Raw genomic sequence first — 19,677 nt, 5'->3', positions numbered from 1 at the left:
AATAGCACCACCATTCATGGAGACAAAAAATTCAAATATTGGAATAATTCCATACATTGTATTCAAGTGTCCATTGGCCTCCCAGGTTACAAGCTCTCCCCATTAAAACCAGAAACAGTATTCTCTCAGCTACTTTGTAGGATTCAACATTACACTTAAAAAGTTTTTTCATCTTATTTTTCACGTGTGTGTGTGTGTGTGTGTGTGTGTGTGTGTGTGTGTGTGTGTGTGTTTCCCTGCATTTGGCACATGCACTACATGCCCACATGGTGTCTACATTGAATTGCATGTTCCTTCTGAGACTTCACTGAGCTAAGGATATATCTCATTTGTATAATTAAACCCCACCCTGTGCACACTACAATGACCCCGATTATCTTTAGCTAGAGTATACACCTGTGAATAGAAGATTGCATGGATGAATGCAGTAAAAAGTGACATTAAAACGGGCATGGACAAAGAGGTGAGGGTCTACAGGGACGAAGGAAGGAACAATCCACAACAGAGGCAGGCTCTGATCTGTTCTGAGAAAGAATCCTGGGCAGAGGCCACGTATGGGAATAGGAGAAGAAGAAATGATAGAGATGTGGATACAACAGGCCTAGAGAAGCCGACAGGTGAGAAGACAGCTGACCTTTTTACTTATCAATGCTGAACATTTTACTTATCAATGCTGAATCAATACTTATCAAAGCTGAACATCTTACTTATCAATGCCAACTTCTTAAAGTTACCTCATTAATACTCTTATATGCAAAGATTTCTGTATGTATCTATAAACTAACCCCACTCTGTAATGTAACCAAGGCCTCATTGCCCCACTTGAAAGTAATAATTTGTTGACATCCTCTGTGTCCCACACTCAGAATATTCTGGGTTTCTATGGTTGTGTTTTGTAAAGTATGTGAAACAGTATTCAACTAAGGTGTGCATGCTACAGTTGGTTACCATTTCGTAAGTCTCTTGTCTCTCTCCCACTTACTAACTTTCTATTCCCACCCCCTCCCCTCCCCTGTTCTTTCTTGACTCCCTGACTCAATCCTTCCATTTTTCCTTGTTTTCATAGCTATCTTAGCACACAACAAAACCCAATGTAATCGCATGGATTAGGCACCGAGTTATTTCAAAGTACACATTATGGTAAGCACCAGCAAGGCCAGGAATATAATGTTGTGAATCACCCTTGCAAGCCTTCCACACAGGCCTTGTCAATTTCACCTCCTTCACTATTCTCCATGCAAGTAGACACTACTTAAACTCTCCAAAACGATGTTTTGGATTCCAATATTAATTTTATCATATATGTATAGGTCCACATGTAGATATATGGATTAATTCTCTTTTTAAACAGCCTTACATGTTTCCTTTAATTCTGTAATTTTCCCTTTGATATCATGAGAACCCTGCACATCAGGACTATAGGTTCATATGGTTTTCATTTTCCCCGACTTAAAACCCATGATGTAGTTCCAGGGCTTCCTGTGCTCTCTGTGTCTCTGGCACACAACTGCGATCTGCCTCAGGTTTACAAAACTACAGCTAGCATTGTTCTCTCATCAGAAGAAACACTTCTGTGTATCACTCTGTGATGCTGGTGGTAATTGATGCTTAATGCTCAGACTTATCAATTGAGTCTTGCAAAGTGATAATACATAGCCATCAGGATTATTTCATTTATTGGTAGAAATACTTCTATAAACATATACTTATCTGATCTATTTTGTTAAGTTGTGGCATATTATTGCCGTCAGAAAGAGTTAAAATTTAAAACTATCATTATATACTTTGTTGGATTGGAACCACTAAAATTTTTACCACTATTAAGTTTCAGATTGTCTATCTCTGGCCAACAGAAGGCTTTTTAACACTGATTACTAAGTCATTTTATTCACAGTTGACAAAGAAAGAAAATTTACATAGGTGAACTGTAGTTGTGAATTTGTCTATTTCTCCCTCAAACTCTGGCAATTTCTAAGAACTTCATGTATTTTGGAACATTGTTATAATACAGAGATACTTCTGCTGCTATGTAGCTTCCTGGTGACATGATTTTTTTCACTATTATGAAAGGCCCATTATCTCTCTGGCATTACACACTGTTTTAAAATCTCTTTTCTCATGTATTCCTGTGGCCACTCTAGCCTTCCTGTTGCATTTCTCTCTTTATTTTTAAATTTCTTCCTTTTACTCCCTACCAATCTTCAGTGCTGTGCATTGGTGTAAGCATGGGTACAAGTGTACATGTGTGTTTGTGAGTGTGTGTATGTGTTGTGTACACGTCTATGTGTACTTTGGTGTTTATGTGTGTGGGGGTGCATGTACTTGCGAATGTGTGTGTGTGTGCAGATGTGTATGTGTGTGTACATATGTATTCATGTGTTTCTGTACTTGTTTGTATACACGTGGAGTGTTTGCCTGTGTGTATGTATGCATATACTAACGTGTATATTATGTGTGCATATGTGTACATGTGGTGTGTGTATGGGTGCATGTGCTTGTGTGTGTATGTGGGTGTGCTTGTGTATGCATCCACATGTGTATGTGTGATCATATATGTGCATGCATATGTGTGCTTGAGGATGTATATGTGGTGTGTGCATGCCTTTATCTGCTGCAATTTTACATCTTACTTTGGCTTCATTTGTAAAATAGTTTTCTTCTCTTTAAATTTTCATTAAGTAATGTCAGGACATTTAAATTCTATTTGTGCATCCTGTTTATTCACATATCTTATCTTTTTCCTGATGTAGGCCTGTAGTTAAAGAGTTGTTAATAGCATAGCCTCTGACATACTTTTCTGTTGCAGCAATATTATTGTTTTATGAACTTTTTTTCTTGAAACTTAAATGGAACTTGAATTTTTATTGCTCATTTTTATGTAAAAATGGCCTCTTCTATACTTTAAAACATGGCTGCATGTTCAGATTAACAGAGATTCTTCAAAATGCCTCAGCCCTGAGATATCCCCACTCTTCCCTTCCTCCATGTCCAGCAAGTCCATTTCTTTCTTTCCTTACACCGCTCTAATCTAACTGGCCTTTTCCTTTCCCTGTAAGCTGGACCTGCAAGGCACCAAGCACTGCAAGCAGGTGTCTTTCCGGTCCTGCAGCTTCTCCTTGCTCTGGTTAGCATTCCTGAGGAGCACAGCAGTGGAACTGCTCCAGCCCAGCAGAACTTCTTGCTAAAGAACTTCTGTGACATCGCAGGGAGTGAAATTTCTCCCACCTTCAGCTGCTGATTCTCCGCTGACCTATTCTATACCCAACTCGTTGTCTGTCCCACGTCTAAGGAGATCATGTTCTCAAGTGTGACAGATAATCATTTCCATCTGCTCGTCCCTGTAACACCAACTCTATGGCTGCCTAAAGGCTTTTGTCTATCCCGCTTAGTTTGCTGAAAATCCTTTGTGTGGAGTTCACTGTGTACTCTGCTCTATGTGTGAGTTTTGCATTTGGTGCCTGTGAACACTCCATGAGATTCAAAGTCTGTGCTGTCACATGTGTCACCTTCCAATATTCACTTAAAAAAAAAACACTTTCCAGATCCTCAGATGTAAGGGAGAGACCACAGATGTATGGTGCCCACAAATGAGGGCAATCAACAAAGTACACAAGAAGAAAAAAATTACAGTACTGACTCATCAAGGGGCTGACGGTCACATTGTGAATCAAGCACCTTCTGATGTCCCAAAGGCAGTGAATGGAAGTGGGCAGCATTTCTCAAAATGTGTCCCTCAGGGGTGAACAGAAATCAGGTAGTTAGTGCTGGGATTTGAGAAAGAGCAGTCTGAGGCAAAGCAACCCACACTTCCCTTTCCAAAACAGAACAAAATAAGGAAGTGGCAAAAATGTGTAAGAAGAGATGAATGAAGACCTCAAAAGGTCCAAGGAGAGACGTATCAGTGTGACCACTGAACTCAGCAGCTACTTACTCATTACTCTTTAAAAAAAAAAAAAAAATTCCAGCTTTCTTACCTTATACCAAGTGACGGTTGGCTTGACACTGGAAGGAAAGTACCCATCTACATTAGGGCATGATATCTTATGAATACCCTGTTCAATATACAGTCTATGCACGGCGAGTCTCATAGTGGAATTGAAGCAGGCGCCCTTCTGCACGACTTCCAGGGGAAAGGCGACTTTGCTGCAGTACGTTGTGTTCCTGAGAAGACAAGGACACAGTGAGCAGGGAGGCTTCTCTGCATTTGATTTCATATAGCTGGCACGTCTTCATGCGTGTGAATCCGTGGGAACGTGAAGGGACTTGCTGAAGTATTTCTTACGCCAATGAGCTCCCACACGCCAAGAAGCAAACCGACATATCTGCTGTTAATGTACCTAAATATTTATGTTCTGCACATGGCCTTAAATGTGTACTGAAAGTGTTCAAGGAGAACACTCCCAGCAGTAGTGTTTTTTTTTATTAAGGCAAAGGTAAGGATGGCATGCTTAGGGGTGCAAACCAACCTCTGAGAAGGAAGTTTCTAGAATTTTAGCTTCAGACCAGTAACTTTTGGAATTTTTATTGTTTACAAAGGAGTAATAGAGCCAGGGCATAATCCAATATGTCTATCCAGGGTTATCTCAGTCAGGGAAACAGGGAAATTAATAGAAAAGCAAACAAAACAGGTCATAAAGAAAACAATGATACAGTTTTCAAAACTGGTGTATGTACCTACAGGCAAGCATGAAAAGCAAAATGAGGCACAGGAAACATCTTACAGTGAGTGGGAAAGTGTGCACTAGTGTTTGTCCAGACTGAGCCACATCTCTGTCACTTCTCTTCTACCCTATCCTGCACTTCCACAATAGGTCTCCTGTAGTGAGCTTAGATATTCCTTAATTAAATATGTAACAATTCAAAAACTATATGAGTACATTATAACCATTATCAGTAATCTTGGTAAGATGTAGCATTGCCATTTGAATATGAGAATATGAGCAATAAATTATAGGAATATAAATCTAACTCCAGAGCCTTAAGCATACCCAAACCTACCTAGGAGTTTGAATGAGAATGCTTGCATAGCCTCATATGTTTAAATACTTGGTTTCCAGTTGGTGGAACTATTTAGGTGGGATTAAAGGGTGACCTTGTTGGAGGAGGTGTTTCACCGGGGGTGAACTTTGAGCTTTCAAAAGCCCATGCCACTTTCAGTTAGCTTTCTCTGCCTCGGGATTATTGTCTTTAGATAGAGTCCTCAACTCCTGAGGCACTATCATGCCTTATGCCTGCTGCCATGCTCTCTACCTTGATGGGCATGGACCCTCTGTAAGCATAAGCCCCAAATTAAATGGTTTTTTTTGTAAGTTGCCTTGGTCATTTGTCTTATCACAGCAATAGGAGCATAATTAGACAGATGTTAGTATGAGAGAGCGGCAGGCCTGACCATGCCGTTCTGTGGAAGAATGTGGAATCCTTTGGGACTCTGGGCTAGGAAAGCTGTTGAAGGCTGTATACAGGCAGAGCTTAGTGGGTCATTCTTGGCAGAGCAGCAAACACAGTTAGCAGAAGAGTAATGCAGGTTCCGCATCAGCGGGTGCTGAACACAGACAGCAGCAGCACAAGGTGCAAAACAAAGGCAAAGCCAAGCAGGCACAGCTAACAGCTCCTACCCAGGGATTCACTGATGGCCACCTGGGAAATGTTATAAAATTAGCAACCGCCAAAGATGAAAAGGCGCTCAAAGAACAATATCCTGTTCTTCCATAGTACAGTTATAGATGCCGAAGCTCCAGATTTTTACACAACCTGCCTTAGTTCACCAGCTAAGCAGAAGCAAAGGTTTTTTTTTCTCTTCTGTCTCTCACCTGATGCTCCTTCCAGTACAATCTGTTTTATGCCACCACTTATAGCATCTTTTGGAAATAGATAATAAGAACATGAGCATTCCATGTTTATTGAAAGCCCATGTGTGAGTCTAAAGCTTATTCCAAGAAAATTATTATTGGATGACAACTTCAAAGGAGGCTTCTCAGGCCACGAGGACTCTGCAAAGGGGCAGTGGTCCAAAGACTTTCTACTGACGGAGCGGAGAACCCTTTCACCTGATAAAATGGCAGATGCTTATAAAAACTTTGTCTTAACTCTCTGCCAGATAAAGAGTTAACGTCCAAGAGAGGGAAAGGAAACAGGCTCACTCATTATTAGAGGATGAACTGTGTTGATAGTCTCCGTTAATTTAAATGTTGAGGGTTAGTTAGCTCACAGAACTTCAGGGCTGGATTATACTTGGAATTAGGGCCTATAAAGATATAATCAAGGCAAATGAGGTCATATGCATGGATCTTCAGCCAGGAGAACTACTTCATTTTAAGTACGGGATAGGACAGAGATGCTAGAAGGAGACGAGATGGAAAAGATGAATATATGTAAGCCAAGCACTGGGAATGAAACCCACTCTGCCAACTGTGATCTCAGACCTGTAGCCTCCAACTGGTACCAATATTCCTATTAAATAGTAGCAACTTGCATTAAATGAAGAAATAACATATCCTATATGCGACTTTAGAAAACAAATCGTGGCTTGGTAGCAAAAAGGGACTGTGAGAGCTAAGTCCAATTGTGATTTTTTGGGCGGGGGGGGGGGCAAGAGATTTAGATATTCTAAAGCTTTTTTGAACAAACACCTACATTGATGTGTAGAACAAAATGGGCATTCTGTGGCATTAACTCTAAAAGGAATATAGATGCATCGAAAACAAAAATGGGTTTGGTAAACCTTGGCTACTTCAAGTTGTACTTTTGGATTCCCAGGGGCATCACTTTGTTTTTCGGAGGAGAATTTTGGTTGAAAACTTAAAAGCACTGTGCTAAGTATATTGATGCATCCCAAGTAGTCTTTCTTCTATAAACGCACCCTGAGTGCAATGTCTCTGCTGGGCTTTAATGAAAAGTCAAGCATAACAGATATGAATAGGTTCTTCGTTGTTCATTTTCCAGTGAAACGATGCCTCCAGGCAAGGCAAATATCTAGGCAGGATCCGGGGCCACGGAAAGAAGCCAATAGACTCAACTTCAAACAACATTGCTATATATCACTTCTTAATAATACTCTCAAAGACAGAACCTCTCCACGTACCTCCTTCCTCTGGTGTCAGCTAGGCCCGCCAGGTAAGGCTTAAGCCATCTACACGTGCCCTTCCCCTGAGAGATGTCATGGCATATTCATTGCTTGAATAACATCCTAGGCACTACAAGGAGAAGGGAAAGTCAAAGTGGGGATGCAGCCTACCTCAACATGCAGGTGTAATTGCCCGTGTCATTGAGGAGGGTGGGCCGGAACCAGAGCGCATCTTTCTCCTTACTGATGCGATTCTCTGGGAGGCGGAAGTTGATGGGCTCCTCCAGGTCGCGGTCTTGCCTGGTCCAGTACCAGATGAGGGTCAGGCCTGAGGAATGGGCTGTGCTGTAGTTGTACTTCAGGAAGTGCTCAAAGAGGGGGCACTTGATACGTGCTGGCTCATCTTCAAACACTTGGATTTGTCGCATGGTATCTAGTCCCCAGTCATCACAGCGTTCTGGAAGAAGCAAAAGGGAAAGGCAGATGAGCCATTTCAAGGAACGCTGTCTTCCTGACACTGGCCTGGCCGTTTCTAGGGGCCTCTTTCTCTAGTCATCTTTAACAATCTCCCTCAGATACATTATAAGCATCCCCAGTGAGAAGGAATTACGCCTTTCCAGTTTTTTTTTTTTTTTTTTTTTTTTTTTTTTTTTTTTTATCATTTTGTGTTGTATCCTTTGGTGACAGCTATCTGTGTCTTGGTACTGCTGGATCCTTCAAGGACTAGAGGCTGATTCTCTTTAAAAAAAAAAAAAAAAAACACATGGCTTCATGAAATTATAGAGATAGAAAGGTCTTGAAGTGTCTCGATGGAGAGACGACTGCTGGTTTTTGCCAGGTCTCCTGTTTGTGGGGCCAGACCTGTATTTTTCGGAAGAAATATAAAGCAAGCCACAAACTCAATGTAAGATACCCACCTGCCACATTAAGAAGGCAAAGATGAATTAATGGAAATACTATATTTTGTTAACTGATAAATTCATTAAAGACAAAAACATTATTGATCTTTTATATATTTACATGCTGTATGGCAAATCTTTACAATTCCGTGTATTGTATAGGTATATCTGAGGTGCACTGTGATACACCTCAACCTGGGCTGCCCATGCATGTCAAGGGATGACCACACTGTGCAAACAGAGTGACAGAACTTAGAGGGAAAATATCTGCTAGTGTTTCAATGATAGGAAATCCAAAGAAGTGATACTGGTTTTTACAAGTTATTTTATAATGAAAAGTAATCACTGATGTATTCAGGGAGAAAAGACAAAACGATTACTTTTATTTCCCTAAGAGTTACATCAGAATGGAACAATACAGAAAGGATTCCAGGGGTGATAAGGGTCCTGTGAGAACCAGCCACACTACTAGACAACAGTCTTATTTATTTTTTTTTTGTACTCCTAATAGTCATGTATAAATATATACATAATATATAGGTACATAAGTATATAACATACACATATATGATATAATATGTACAAATATAAAAGGCATTCAAATTTTAAACATAGTATAAGCTTCCTTACATCCCAACTTACATCTATCATATTATAACTAGTCATATTTTAAAATAAAATGGTAACCAAGAATAGAAAAGACCTTGTGGTAGTTTGAATAATAATGGCCCTCACAGGCTCCTAGGTTGGAATATTTGGTCCCCAGTTGGTATAACTATCTGAGAAGGATCGGCAGGAGGAGATGTGTCACCGGCAGCACGCTTTGAGGTGTCAAAAGCCTCCTAACACTCCCAGCTTACTCTCTGCTTCCTGAGGGTCTATTCAGTGTCTATCAAAATCCCAGTGATGTTCTTCACAGAAATAGAAACAAATCATTTGCAAAGGTGATGTGGATGCATAAGAAACCCTAGATGTCCACAGAAATTCTAAGTAAAAGAATAACACTGGAGGTATCACCACACTTGGTTCAAGTGATACTGCAGAGTTATGGTGGGGGGAGGGGGACTGGCACAAAAACAGACACACTCACTACAGATCCATGTTGGAAAAAATTGGCACAAAAACAAGATATATGCATCAATAAAGGAGATACAAGGCTACACAATCGGTACTACCTGGGCTTTGACAAAGATTCTAAAAATACACACCAGAAAAAAGATGTCATGTTCCACAAATGGTGGTGGGATAACTGAATATCAATGTGTAGAAGAATGAAACTAATTGCTCCTCCTTTATCCTTCATAATCAATTCCAGAGAAGCTCACTGTAAACCCTGACACAGGTCTGTATAACAAAGGAAACTGCTGATTGGGTGGAGAGGCATCTCTTGGAATGGGAGGAGACTACTGCCATCAACACACCCCCACAGAAGGGCAGTGTCTACAGTATACAAAGAACCCCAAAAAGGGAAGTGCCAAGAAAAGAACCAACTCAATCAAAAGCGCACTATGGGACTGATAAAAGATGTTCTTCAACAAAGAAATACAAATAGCTAATAAATGCTTTCAGAAGATGACCGACACCATCAAGCACATATACATTACTTTCAGATTCTGTCTCACCAAGTTAGGATGACTGTCATCATCAAAACAAATGACACCAAATGCTGGTGAGGATGTGAGGAAAGGGAGAGCCTTATGTACTATTGGTGTGAGCATAAATTGACCACTGAAATCAGTGTGAATGTTTCTCAAGAAGCTACACAGAGGACCACTACATGCCCCAGCTATACTCATCTTGGCATTACATCCAAAGGATTCTATATCTTATTATAGAGATAACTGCTTATCCATCTTCACTGATTCTCTATTCATAATATCTAGGAAATGGAATCAGCCTAGGTGTCTATCAACTGATGAAGGGATACGTAAAATGGAAATGATAAAGAAGTTATGCCCCCAGTGTATGCATATGAATGTATGTACATTATGCATATATACACACATATATATGCATACACACAGATATATGTATATTCCTGATTAGATTGTAGGCATGTTCCAAAGCAAAGAATTCATGACATGTTCTGTAAGCCTACTTGGCCAAAATCCCATGGCTGGTCATGTCATAGGCCTTGGTGGAGGATGACTTACAAAATTGTCTTCTAAGTATTTGTGTTTATATCAAATATATATGCATATATATACATACAAATGTATATATGTATACACATGTATATACACATATACATTTATATGTGTATATATGTATATTTGTGTATATATATATATATATATATATATATTCAGTGGAATATATAAAGAAAAGTTAAATTATGCAGAAAAATGGATGGAACCAGAAAACATTATACTACGTGAGTAATCCAGGCTTAGAAAGACAAATTCCACACGTACTCTCTCATAAGTGAATCCGAGCTTAAAATTTGTGCATTCTGTGTTTAATTTGGAGTATTTGTAGAGGTCTGTAAGCTGTAAGTGGCCCATGAGAGGCAGGGAGTGAAGAGGCCGTGGGGAAGGAGAGGACAGTAGCATACATGTGACGACAAAGTGGGGGAAGAATCCTGAGAGTTTAAGGAGTGGGATCAGAGCAATGGCGAGAAAAGTAGGTCAGGTGTAGATTACTCAAAACTAACAAGGTTAGAAAAGATTTTATGGAAATCCAGTACTTTGTGAGATAATTAAAAGCATGACTTAATAAAAACAACAAAAATAAAAGGAGTTTCAGCAGAAGCCCTCTACATGAGTGAATAAGTTTTCTCCCAGGAGGAATGTTATTAATATCCCACTCAGTGCCTGGTGTGGGATAGCTTCCTACAAGGTATTGATCAAGGAAACCCCAGAGGCCTTCTAATTAACATAGGCTATTGATACTGGCCTTGGCTGCCCACTATAACTACATAATATGAAACTATTGCTGAAAATATCATAGTTTGTTTCCAAAACACACAGATCCAGCTACCCTCACCAGGAAACTTCTCTATGCTGGCCAGCTCTTACAGTGTTGGGATGGGCTATATAGGCCACTGGAGGAGAAAATTCAATGACCAGTGTTCTTATTCAGTGGTAGACTCTGCCTGATACATTACTCATCTGCCCAACAAGATGTATCCATTCATAAAATAGTGGCATGCATGTGATGAGGGCACCCAACTGCTTCCTGATTAGATTGTAAGCATGCTCCACAGCAAAGAATTCATGCCATGTTCTGAAAGCCAGCTTGGCCAAAATCTCATGGCTGGGGATCTCATAGGCCTTGGTGCAGGATGACTTACTGTTGTTGCTCTACAAAATTGTCTTCTAAGTATTTGGGTTTATATCAATAAACTAGTGCTGCTTTCAACTTGGTCAGAGAAGCGTGTTTTTGATTTTCGCATTGGGCAGTAGTCTTACTGGTCAAAGTGCTGAGAAGAGCAACTATTGGGTGTTCAGATTTATCAGAAATCTTCCTACATTCAGTACTCAGAGAACAGTAGAGTAAAGGGGGCTGAGAATGTCAGAGAGCGCCTCCAAATGCTGTCATCTGGACTTGACTTGGTTGCTGCTCTCAGGAACTCAGGAACATTAGCTGTGGTGACCCACACAAGTCATACACAAGATCAAGCTAGTCAGTGTTCCAACGTGAACTGGAGTAGGGCTGATGAAGGCCCACCTGTAGGTGAGGAGCTATAGGCAGTTGTTGGTTGCTAGGGGAGGGACAGTCTTCTTCAAGGGTGTGCTCACTTGTAGGTCGTCCACACACCAGAGATTGCTGATACCCATATACATTTGATCATCACTCATTAGACTCAGGGGGTTAGAAAAAAAGATGACATGGGGACATTAGAAAAAAAGTGGAATGGGGACATGTTGAAGGGCTTCCAGAGTGCTAGGAGGCAGGAGAAAGGGGTGGAAATGATCAAGATATATTGTATACATGAAAAAAAGTCACCAAAATGTTAATTAAATAAAAATACTATCACTTTCTTTTTAGTGTTTTTACACATCTCACTTTTAACCACAAGTAATGGGATGACTCAACATGTAAAGATACTAAAGCTGGAATTACACAAGTAAGTGTTTTTATTCTTAGATTATGTTTTATTATTTCCTTGAGAATTTCATATAATGCCTTTTGATGATATTCATCCTCCTCCAAAATATTCCCAGATCCTCCCCTACCTCACTATCCACCCAACCTCGAAGTTTCTCTATCCCTCCCTCTCTCTAACCGTATTTGTTTTTCTTCTTGCAGTTGTATTAATTATAATTTCCTCACATTAATTGAATGTTACTATTTCATAGCAATTAAAATATGTTTTCATTATGACATCTGCCTGTACAATTTGTTCAAAGTGTGAAAGATATTTTTCTTCTGGAATGATAAGTAAAGATTATGATATATATACATATATACACCATTTGAATAATACATACCAATTTTATAAATGATCGTTAAATATAAATTTTTATTGACCTCATGTGATTTTTTTAAAAAGATTTTATTTATGTTTAGTGTATATGTGAGAGTATTTTGCCTGTGTGTATAAATGTGCAACATATATGAGTGTGCTGTCCTCAGAGGACAGAAGAGGACACTGGATTTGTTGGCTCTGCAGTTATAGAAAGCTGTGAGTGTGGGTGCTGGGATCTGAACCTGGGTCCCCTGGAAGAGCTGGACCATCTCAGCAGCCTTCTTTGAGATGCCTTTATGTTTATCTATCTTAGCATAAAAACTATTTTTAATCACCATTTAACAACTCTTGAAGTCGTCCTCAAAACCACTCTGTATTCCTTTTCTACTCTGCATTGTCACCCTCAGCAATGGGAAGCTAAGATTCTTTCGGTTGAGAACAAGGTTTTCATTCCCTTGAATCTGGCCTAACACCGAGATTTACATGGCAGATCTAATGCAGCCAAAGACCTTACAAGTCGCGAGCTCTGTGTTTTCTTGGGATCATCTAGTTACTATAAGAATCAGTCTGGTTCAACTCAGAGTTGAAATGAGCAACAATTTGTATGCACACAGGCCACATCCAAAAGGACAGCATCTTGGCCAAACCCAAACCTAGGACTGCCCAGAGCCAGCCTAGAGTAACTGTCCTAGGCAATCTTCAGACTCGTGAGCACAGAATAGCCACATGTGTCACAGTTAAAGTGAAGCCTTGTCATTAAAGTTCAGGGTTATTCTATAACCTGTCCACAGTAGTAACTGACATAACTGTGTCGGCAACTATTGTGCCTTTCACAGAACCCAAAAATTGCATCTTTCTATCACAAAAAAAAAAAAAATGAAAATATGTGACTTCTAAATAATTCTTGAGGAAATTATATAGAGTACTTTCCAAGACTCAATAATCAGTGATTTTTTGATGCTCTTTTATTAACTTTGCTTTTTGTATGCAACGTCAAAGAGAACTGAGCAGTTCAAAGGCGACTTACATCAATATGCATTTGTGATAACTGTACAATACTTTTTATAAAATATGTAATCACACTCATTAACTAAATTCCCATTACTGCTGTGGAATTTCAGAATAAGCCCATTTATTTACAGAAAGCTACAGCAGCTTTTCTGATAAACGTGCCAGTTTTAGCGTGTGATCCCAATTCCATTGCTTTCTCAAGCTTCACTTAAAAGAAGAATAGTTTCCAAGACATGATCCAAAGTAACAACAAGAATAAGAGAAATGACTATGTCAATATTGAAATGACACAGGCTAAGACATTTAGCAGATGTCAAGATACAAACCTTAACCCAGCAAGGAAACGTGGGAGAACAAATTGAGCTGCAATCCTGAATCTGTTAGTACCAACACAAAGCATCATCAGTGCGGCTCACCCTACATACCCGAGCCTCCTCCTCACATACTACAGACATTTCTAGTTAAGAAAAGGCATGTGACTTACTTAGGCCAATATTCAAAGGCCACTTGTGGGGGGGGGGGTGATTTTAATGGTTAGGGTGCATTTCATCAAGCTCTCCTCTGTCTTGTGAAATCAGAAACATAGGCTGGCTCCCTTGTTTAGGTCCCTCCATGTAATAGGGCAGAATGCAGCATGCCATCTAACTCACAGAGATTGACACATGCCTATGGCCAACGCTATCAATATATTCTAACCTGGACGATGGATCAGATATTCCAAACACTAAACAGATGGAAGAGTGTTAAAATAAAAAGGATTAGAAGAAAACTATCAATAAAGTTTATAGCCTGTGTTCCATTCCCATTTTTCTCCCTGAGCAGGAGTCAATACACAACCCCAAGGTAAGGGCATCCAGGCCCTGTTGTTTTTTAAAAACAACAAAAACAGGGTAGGTGCTATGTAGCTCTGGCTGGCCTGGAACTTGCTATATAGACCAGAGAGCTCCTAGCCTCTGCTCCCTAGGACTGAAATTAAAGGCAAATCCATCATCACAGCCTTCTGACACTCAGACGTTTGCAGCCCGCTCACAAGCAGGAGAAGGAAAGAATCTTCAGTGAATGAGCAAATATTTGAACTCAGGGCTCCTGAGTTCACTGTACAGCCGCATCACCCTAAGGAGAGCTCCAAAGCTAAGCCTTAGGTTCACATTCAGAATTTCTAAGCAGCTTCTTAAGCACAACTATACAAGCCAGTAAGACTCCGAGAAAATTTTGCTACAGAAATATACTTCTCAGTGACCCAAAGTAAAGGGATTTGGGGAAAAACTAAGATTATTCAAGAAAAAAAATTTGTAAAAGTATTGCTGATTCTTATCTTCTGAGAGGCGAGGAGCCAGCTACATTCTTGCAGAACAAGATCTCGTAACAAAGATGTTCAGAAGGACTAACTAGAGTCCAAGTGTGACTGCAAATGTAAAGCTGTAATAGATGGTTTGCTTGGAAGTTAGAATTGAAGCTTTCCCAAAAGGTAAAGTAAAAAGAAGAGCGTATAGGAAGTAGACATGGAAATCAGAAAGCCAGTCCAGGAAGTACAGCATCTCATTCCACAAAAGGAAAGAAATTAAAGTGGGAAAAAAAAAAACCCTTTCAATTAAATAACTCAAAGGCAAAAGCCCCAGAGTAGGAATACAGAGTGTTCTGGTGAGAAAAGGCCCCATGATTATGCCCATTATGCCCACTACAGGTAGTGAAAATAGATACATTCCAGTAAGGTGTTTTGAAAACATTGAAAGAGCTGAATCTACAGGCTACAAAGGAGTACGAATGACAAAAATTGCACACTAAAATAATGTCAGAAACAAAAATGCGGGAGAAGCCTCAAAAGCAAACCTAAAGACTGGAAGACAAATAATAGGCATATGGAAAGAAAAAAAAATGATTTCCAGGCTTGACTTTAAACCTAATGGAAAAAATGTAACATTAAGATCATATTTGAAGACACATAACACTCACTCATGTTGTTTCCTTGGTTCTCTTTTAGAAAGCCTCAGGGGTACACATGTCATGACAATGAAAAAATAATAATAAAAAGGAAAGCACAGGATCAGGAACAGGGGATTCAATTTAAGTGAACAAAGAAACAATCCACAGTGTGACTGCAAAGACCTCGGCTTGGGATAGAGCCCTGGGGCTGAGTTCAGCGACAAGTTCAGCGAGGCACAGCTTAGGGAGTGGAAGTCAACAATCAGGGGAAATCTGATAGATCACTGTAAGAGAATATGCAGAAAAGCAATGAAAAAAGTAAGAAAATGGTTGTGAAAAGACAATCTACAGAATGTGGAAAATACAAGTAATAAAGTCAAGAACTAAGAGTAGCCTAAGAGCAGTTTATTGAAATGTGAGATCATATTACTTAAATGGTTGTGGATTCAATGAAATGTGCAGCAGTACTGGGTAGTGAGGAGGAGGCAGGAAAACCTGGGAAGACAGGAAGTGATAAAAGATGATTTTCATTTATTATTGTAGAGGATTTAAGCATGTTTTTATTTTGATTCCAATCGTAGGATGGGGAACAGACTTGTGAGAGATCGGGTGATGTTTAGCTACTAGAAGATGAATCACCTTGTGCGCGAGCTTGGTTGTTGCCAGCTGAAACACATCTTAGTACAGATTCTGAGAGGATATATATATCCCAAAACACACACATATATATATGTATGTATGTATGTATGTATGTATGTATGTATGTATGTATATGTATATATATATATCCCAAAACATGTATATATACACAAATATATATCCCAAAACATATATATTATACATAAATATATTATATATAAATATATATATCCCAAAACAGAAGGCAGGGTTTTTTGGGGTCTTGGTATTGTCTGGCTGTTCATCGCTCCACTTCAAGATGCTCCTGAAGGGAGAATGCTTCAGGGCTCTGGGTTCCAGCTGCTGTTCCAGGTTTCAGCATCAACTTTGGTTGAATTGCTGGTCTGCTGAAACCCTGCCGACTATGTCAGGTGAATCGCTCCCAGGAACTGAGTCCAAAAGGGTCTGCTTCTCCTGTTCCCATTAACCTCTTTTCTCTCCTATCTAGGGCAGGTGGGTTGGAAGGGAGGTATAAGCATTAAAGAACCTAAAATAAAGTAGGTTTGGAAAAGGTCAAAGCCTAAATATTACCATAAATATAAAAACATAATGCATGGGGTTGAATAAAAAGATAGCAATATACACAAACTGATTAGCAAACTACAGATGGGACAATGCTGAAAAGAGAAATATTTAAAAGCATCTTTGAGGACAAAAGCTGGAGGGGTATGGAGTGTCATAAAATGTCTTATAATAATTGACTTAAAATACCTGTAAAATTTTCTACATGATGATTGAGAATGGTAGAAAAGGGGGGAAAAGGAGGAAGGATAGAAGGAAGGGAGGGAAAGAGGGAGGGAGGCATGGGGGAAAGAATATGTCATCCAATACAACAAACTGACAACGCTGTTCCCTATGTTAAGTCATCTTAAAGGCACATAGTTTCTTTTAGAAGATTTCTTCACTTTATGTTTTAATACTAAAAATTGTGTTACTATGAATTCATGCGACCATCAGTTCACTCTTTAATTATAAAGTACATATTTGAAAAAAAAGGGGGGGACAGAAGGTTTGAACATCTGATGGAGGCCCCAGCTTCACCACTGTTAAGACTGTTGTCTGGATGAATTTAGGTACCACAGCCTTATGCTTCCTAAAGTCTCTAATGCTGTTCTCGGAGGAAGCTCCACCAAAGCCCTGTTCTCATCACAAGTAGACGGTGGTAAAGGCAAGCCTCACAGATTAAACTATCATTCCTATTTAGGAGATATCTGACAGGCTGGTCAGACCAGTTTCTATCCAGGTTGTATGCTTCAAAATTAAAAGAATTTATTGACAGACATAGCAATTAAAAGTTTTATTTAGAAGAATAGGTGAAAATACACAAGGTGAGAGACTCTAATGAGTGAAAACTGCTGCGCTGGGAAAGGTTAAGGTGTTTCTTTAATTGTGTGGCCTCTTTCATAATAATGAGTGGTGGTAATCATCTTAAAGTCATTCATGCATGCATGTTGTATTAGGAATTTTGTAATTGTATTGCCAGTAGTGAGGTGACTATAGAGACATACACTGTTTAGATCTTTGGGGCCATAGACAATTTTAGTTTTAAGTATTTGTTATAAATGCCACATCCCTGAGAGAAAGGCTAGACAGTGGTCACCTGCTGGGGGCTTGGGGAAGACTACACATGTTCAGGAGTGTCGTGCATGGCTTTGAAGGTCTCAGAGAGTATTCCTGAGGGTAGAATACTTCCACTAAGGGGTTGGCTACTGTCCCCCGATCCCTTTCGATCCCTTCCTCAGAGACCTGTTCTCATCTCACGCAGCCACATTCTACAATCTGTCTCATTCACAGAGCCCCGACCTGGGCCAGGGATCATAGGACTATCATTGGGACACTGGAGGAAACAGAACGCCCTGCTGAGAGTTAATTATGGATGACTTCCAGGAGAGTTCCCTCTTCCACATTAGCCTGTCTATTGGCGTTGTGCCTCTTGGGGATTGGTTTTAGGGTGCCATGTTGCTGAGACTTCATGGGTATAGCTTCTCTGACATTTCTAGAAGACACTCTCACGGGAGATTTCCTGGTCCTTTGGATCTTACAGTCTTTCTGCTGGCCCCCGCACCTACCCCTTTATGATGCTCCCTGGACCTTACATGCTGGAGTTGTATGGTAGATGTATACATGGGGCTAGGCACCTGGTGCTCGATATTTCTTTGTAATAATCGAATGAAGTAGCATCACAATATGGTATTATCCTGCATCCCTACCACCTGTAGCAGATCTCCCCAGAAACGTGATCTCACATCCAAGGAACTTTGACACGAGATGAGTAAAGAAAATTTTAAGGCCTTGACATTTATCATAGAAACTAACATTGCCTATCATGACTAATATGGAGAGTTTTGTTTCCTAAAATAAATAGACCAAGAACAGACACTTTTTACAAAGAACATTTGCTGCCAATAGCTTCTCAAGGAAGAATATGACTTCGTGCCCTGCTCCCCTGACCCTCACAATGGAAATTTGTCTGGCTTGAGCTTACACAGATCTTATTCACATAACCATATATACTGTGAGTTCATATGCGCAAATGCCCTGCACATATGAAAATACTGGGTTTGGTAGGCACCCTCTACTTCTGGCTCTTAGACGCTTTCTGCTCCCTCTTCCTTGCTTCCATGATAACCACTTGGTCTTGATAGTGTGTATATATATATCCCCCATTAGAAGCTGAGAACCATACAGAGGAGTTATTGTTAATTGATAGCTACTAGGAGAGGGAGAGCTAGTTTTCATTGAAGGTATGATTAATCATGCTCCTGTGGATGGCCACAAACTTGAGACTATATGGTCAGCACAAATTGGACTCAATGAATTTTTATAATAGAAAAAAAAAAAAAAGAGAACACAAAGTTGATAGGTAGATTTGGGATTAGTTGGGGGGAGGGGAGTTAATATGATCAAAATAAAATGCATGAAATTCTCAAAGAATTGGCTTACTACAATTTTGACTGAAGCATATGTGATTTATTTTTACAAAGGACAAGACATAACTATACCTGGCTAGGTGTCTCCTTTGTATTATGTTCCATATGAGTAAGGCTGTAAAGTGAACCAGACTCCTTGCCTACGGGGACTGAGAATATTACATATCATATCAGTATTCATGCACATTAGCCAAAAATGCTATTATTATTGAGATTTTCCTTTGGGATATGTACCCATTTGAAATTTACTCTGTGAATTTGTAAGTTTCTCTAGCTGTTACCTGAGGCTATGTTTTCAGGGCACTTTTAAAATCATTCAGTGAACAAATAAAAGTAAAGTCTATGGCAACAGGCTGCAATATTGTGTAATTCCAAAATTAATTATGTGATTCTCTCTAGGCATTGGCTGTACAAAAGACAGGGAAAGGCTGTTATGTAAATAGAGTCGTTTCTGATACTAGCAAGGGAAACAGATCAAATTGCTGGTACGGTGAGCTACTTTTTTTTTTTTTTTTTTTTTTTTTTCTGTCTAAAATGCCTTTTCTTACACAGTTAACTCCACAGTAGAAGTCCTGTTTAAATTGGCCCTTCAAATTGAGGGGGACACAAAGTCATCATTGCTCTCAGCCAAAGGGTTTCTTAAGGCTGAGCCTGGGTGACATGCAGGAGTAATGGAAAAGCTGTGCAAAGCCAAGTCACTGGAAAATCCAGCCCACGCTCCTGACAGCAATTAGCATTTATATAGCAGGGTATACATTTTAA

The 19,677-nt window shown here is 39.7% G+C and overlaps 1 protein-coding gene across 1 annotated transcript in view; it reads right to left on the bottom strand.

Moving 5' to 3' along the window:
• Il1rap (interleukin 1 receptor accessory protein) overlaps positions 1–19,677 on the bottom strand; it is a 138,834-nt gene that overhangs the window by 41,895 nt on the left and 77,262 nt on the right. The window contains exons 3-4 of the mRNA XM_051150798.1: positions 7,235–7,520; positions 3,975–4,161 (exon numbers count right to left, since the gene is read on the bottom strand). Of these exons, the coding sequence (XP_051006755.1) occupies positions 3,975–4,161; positions 7,235–7,520 (473 nt within the window). The remainder of the gene's footprint in view (positions 1–3,974; positions 4,162–7,234; positions 7,521–19,677) is intronic.

The sequence above is a fragment of the Acomys russatus genome, chromosome 8 (genome assembly GCF_903995435.1).
Source record: "Acomys russatus chromosome 8, mAcoRus1.1, whole genome shotgun sequence".
NCBI classification, from domain to species: Eukaryota; Metazoa; Chordata; class Mammalia; order Rodentia; family Muridae; genus Acomys; species Acomys russatus.
The sequence above is the reverse complement of the archived record's forward strand: the minus strand, read 5'-3'. Positions and strand labels throughout refer to the sequence as shown.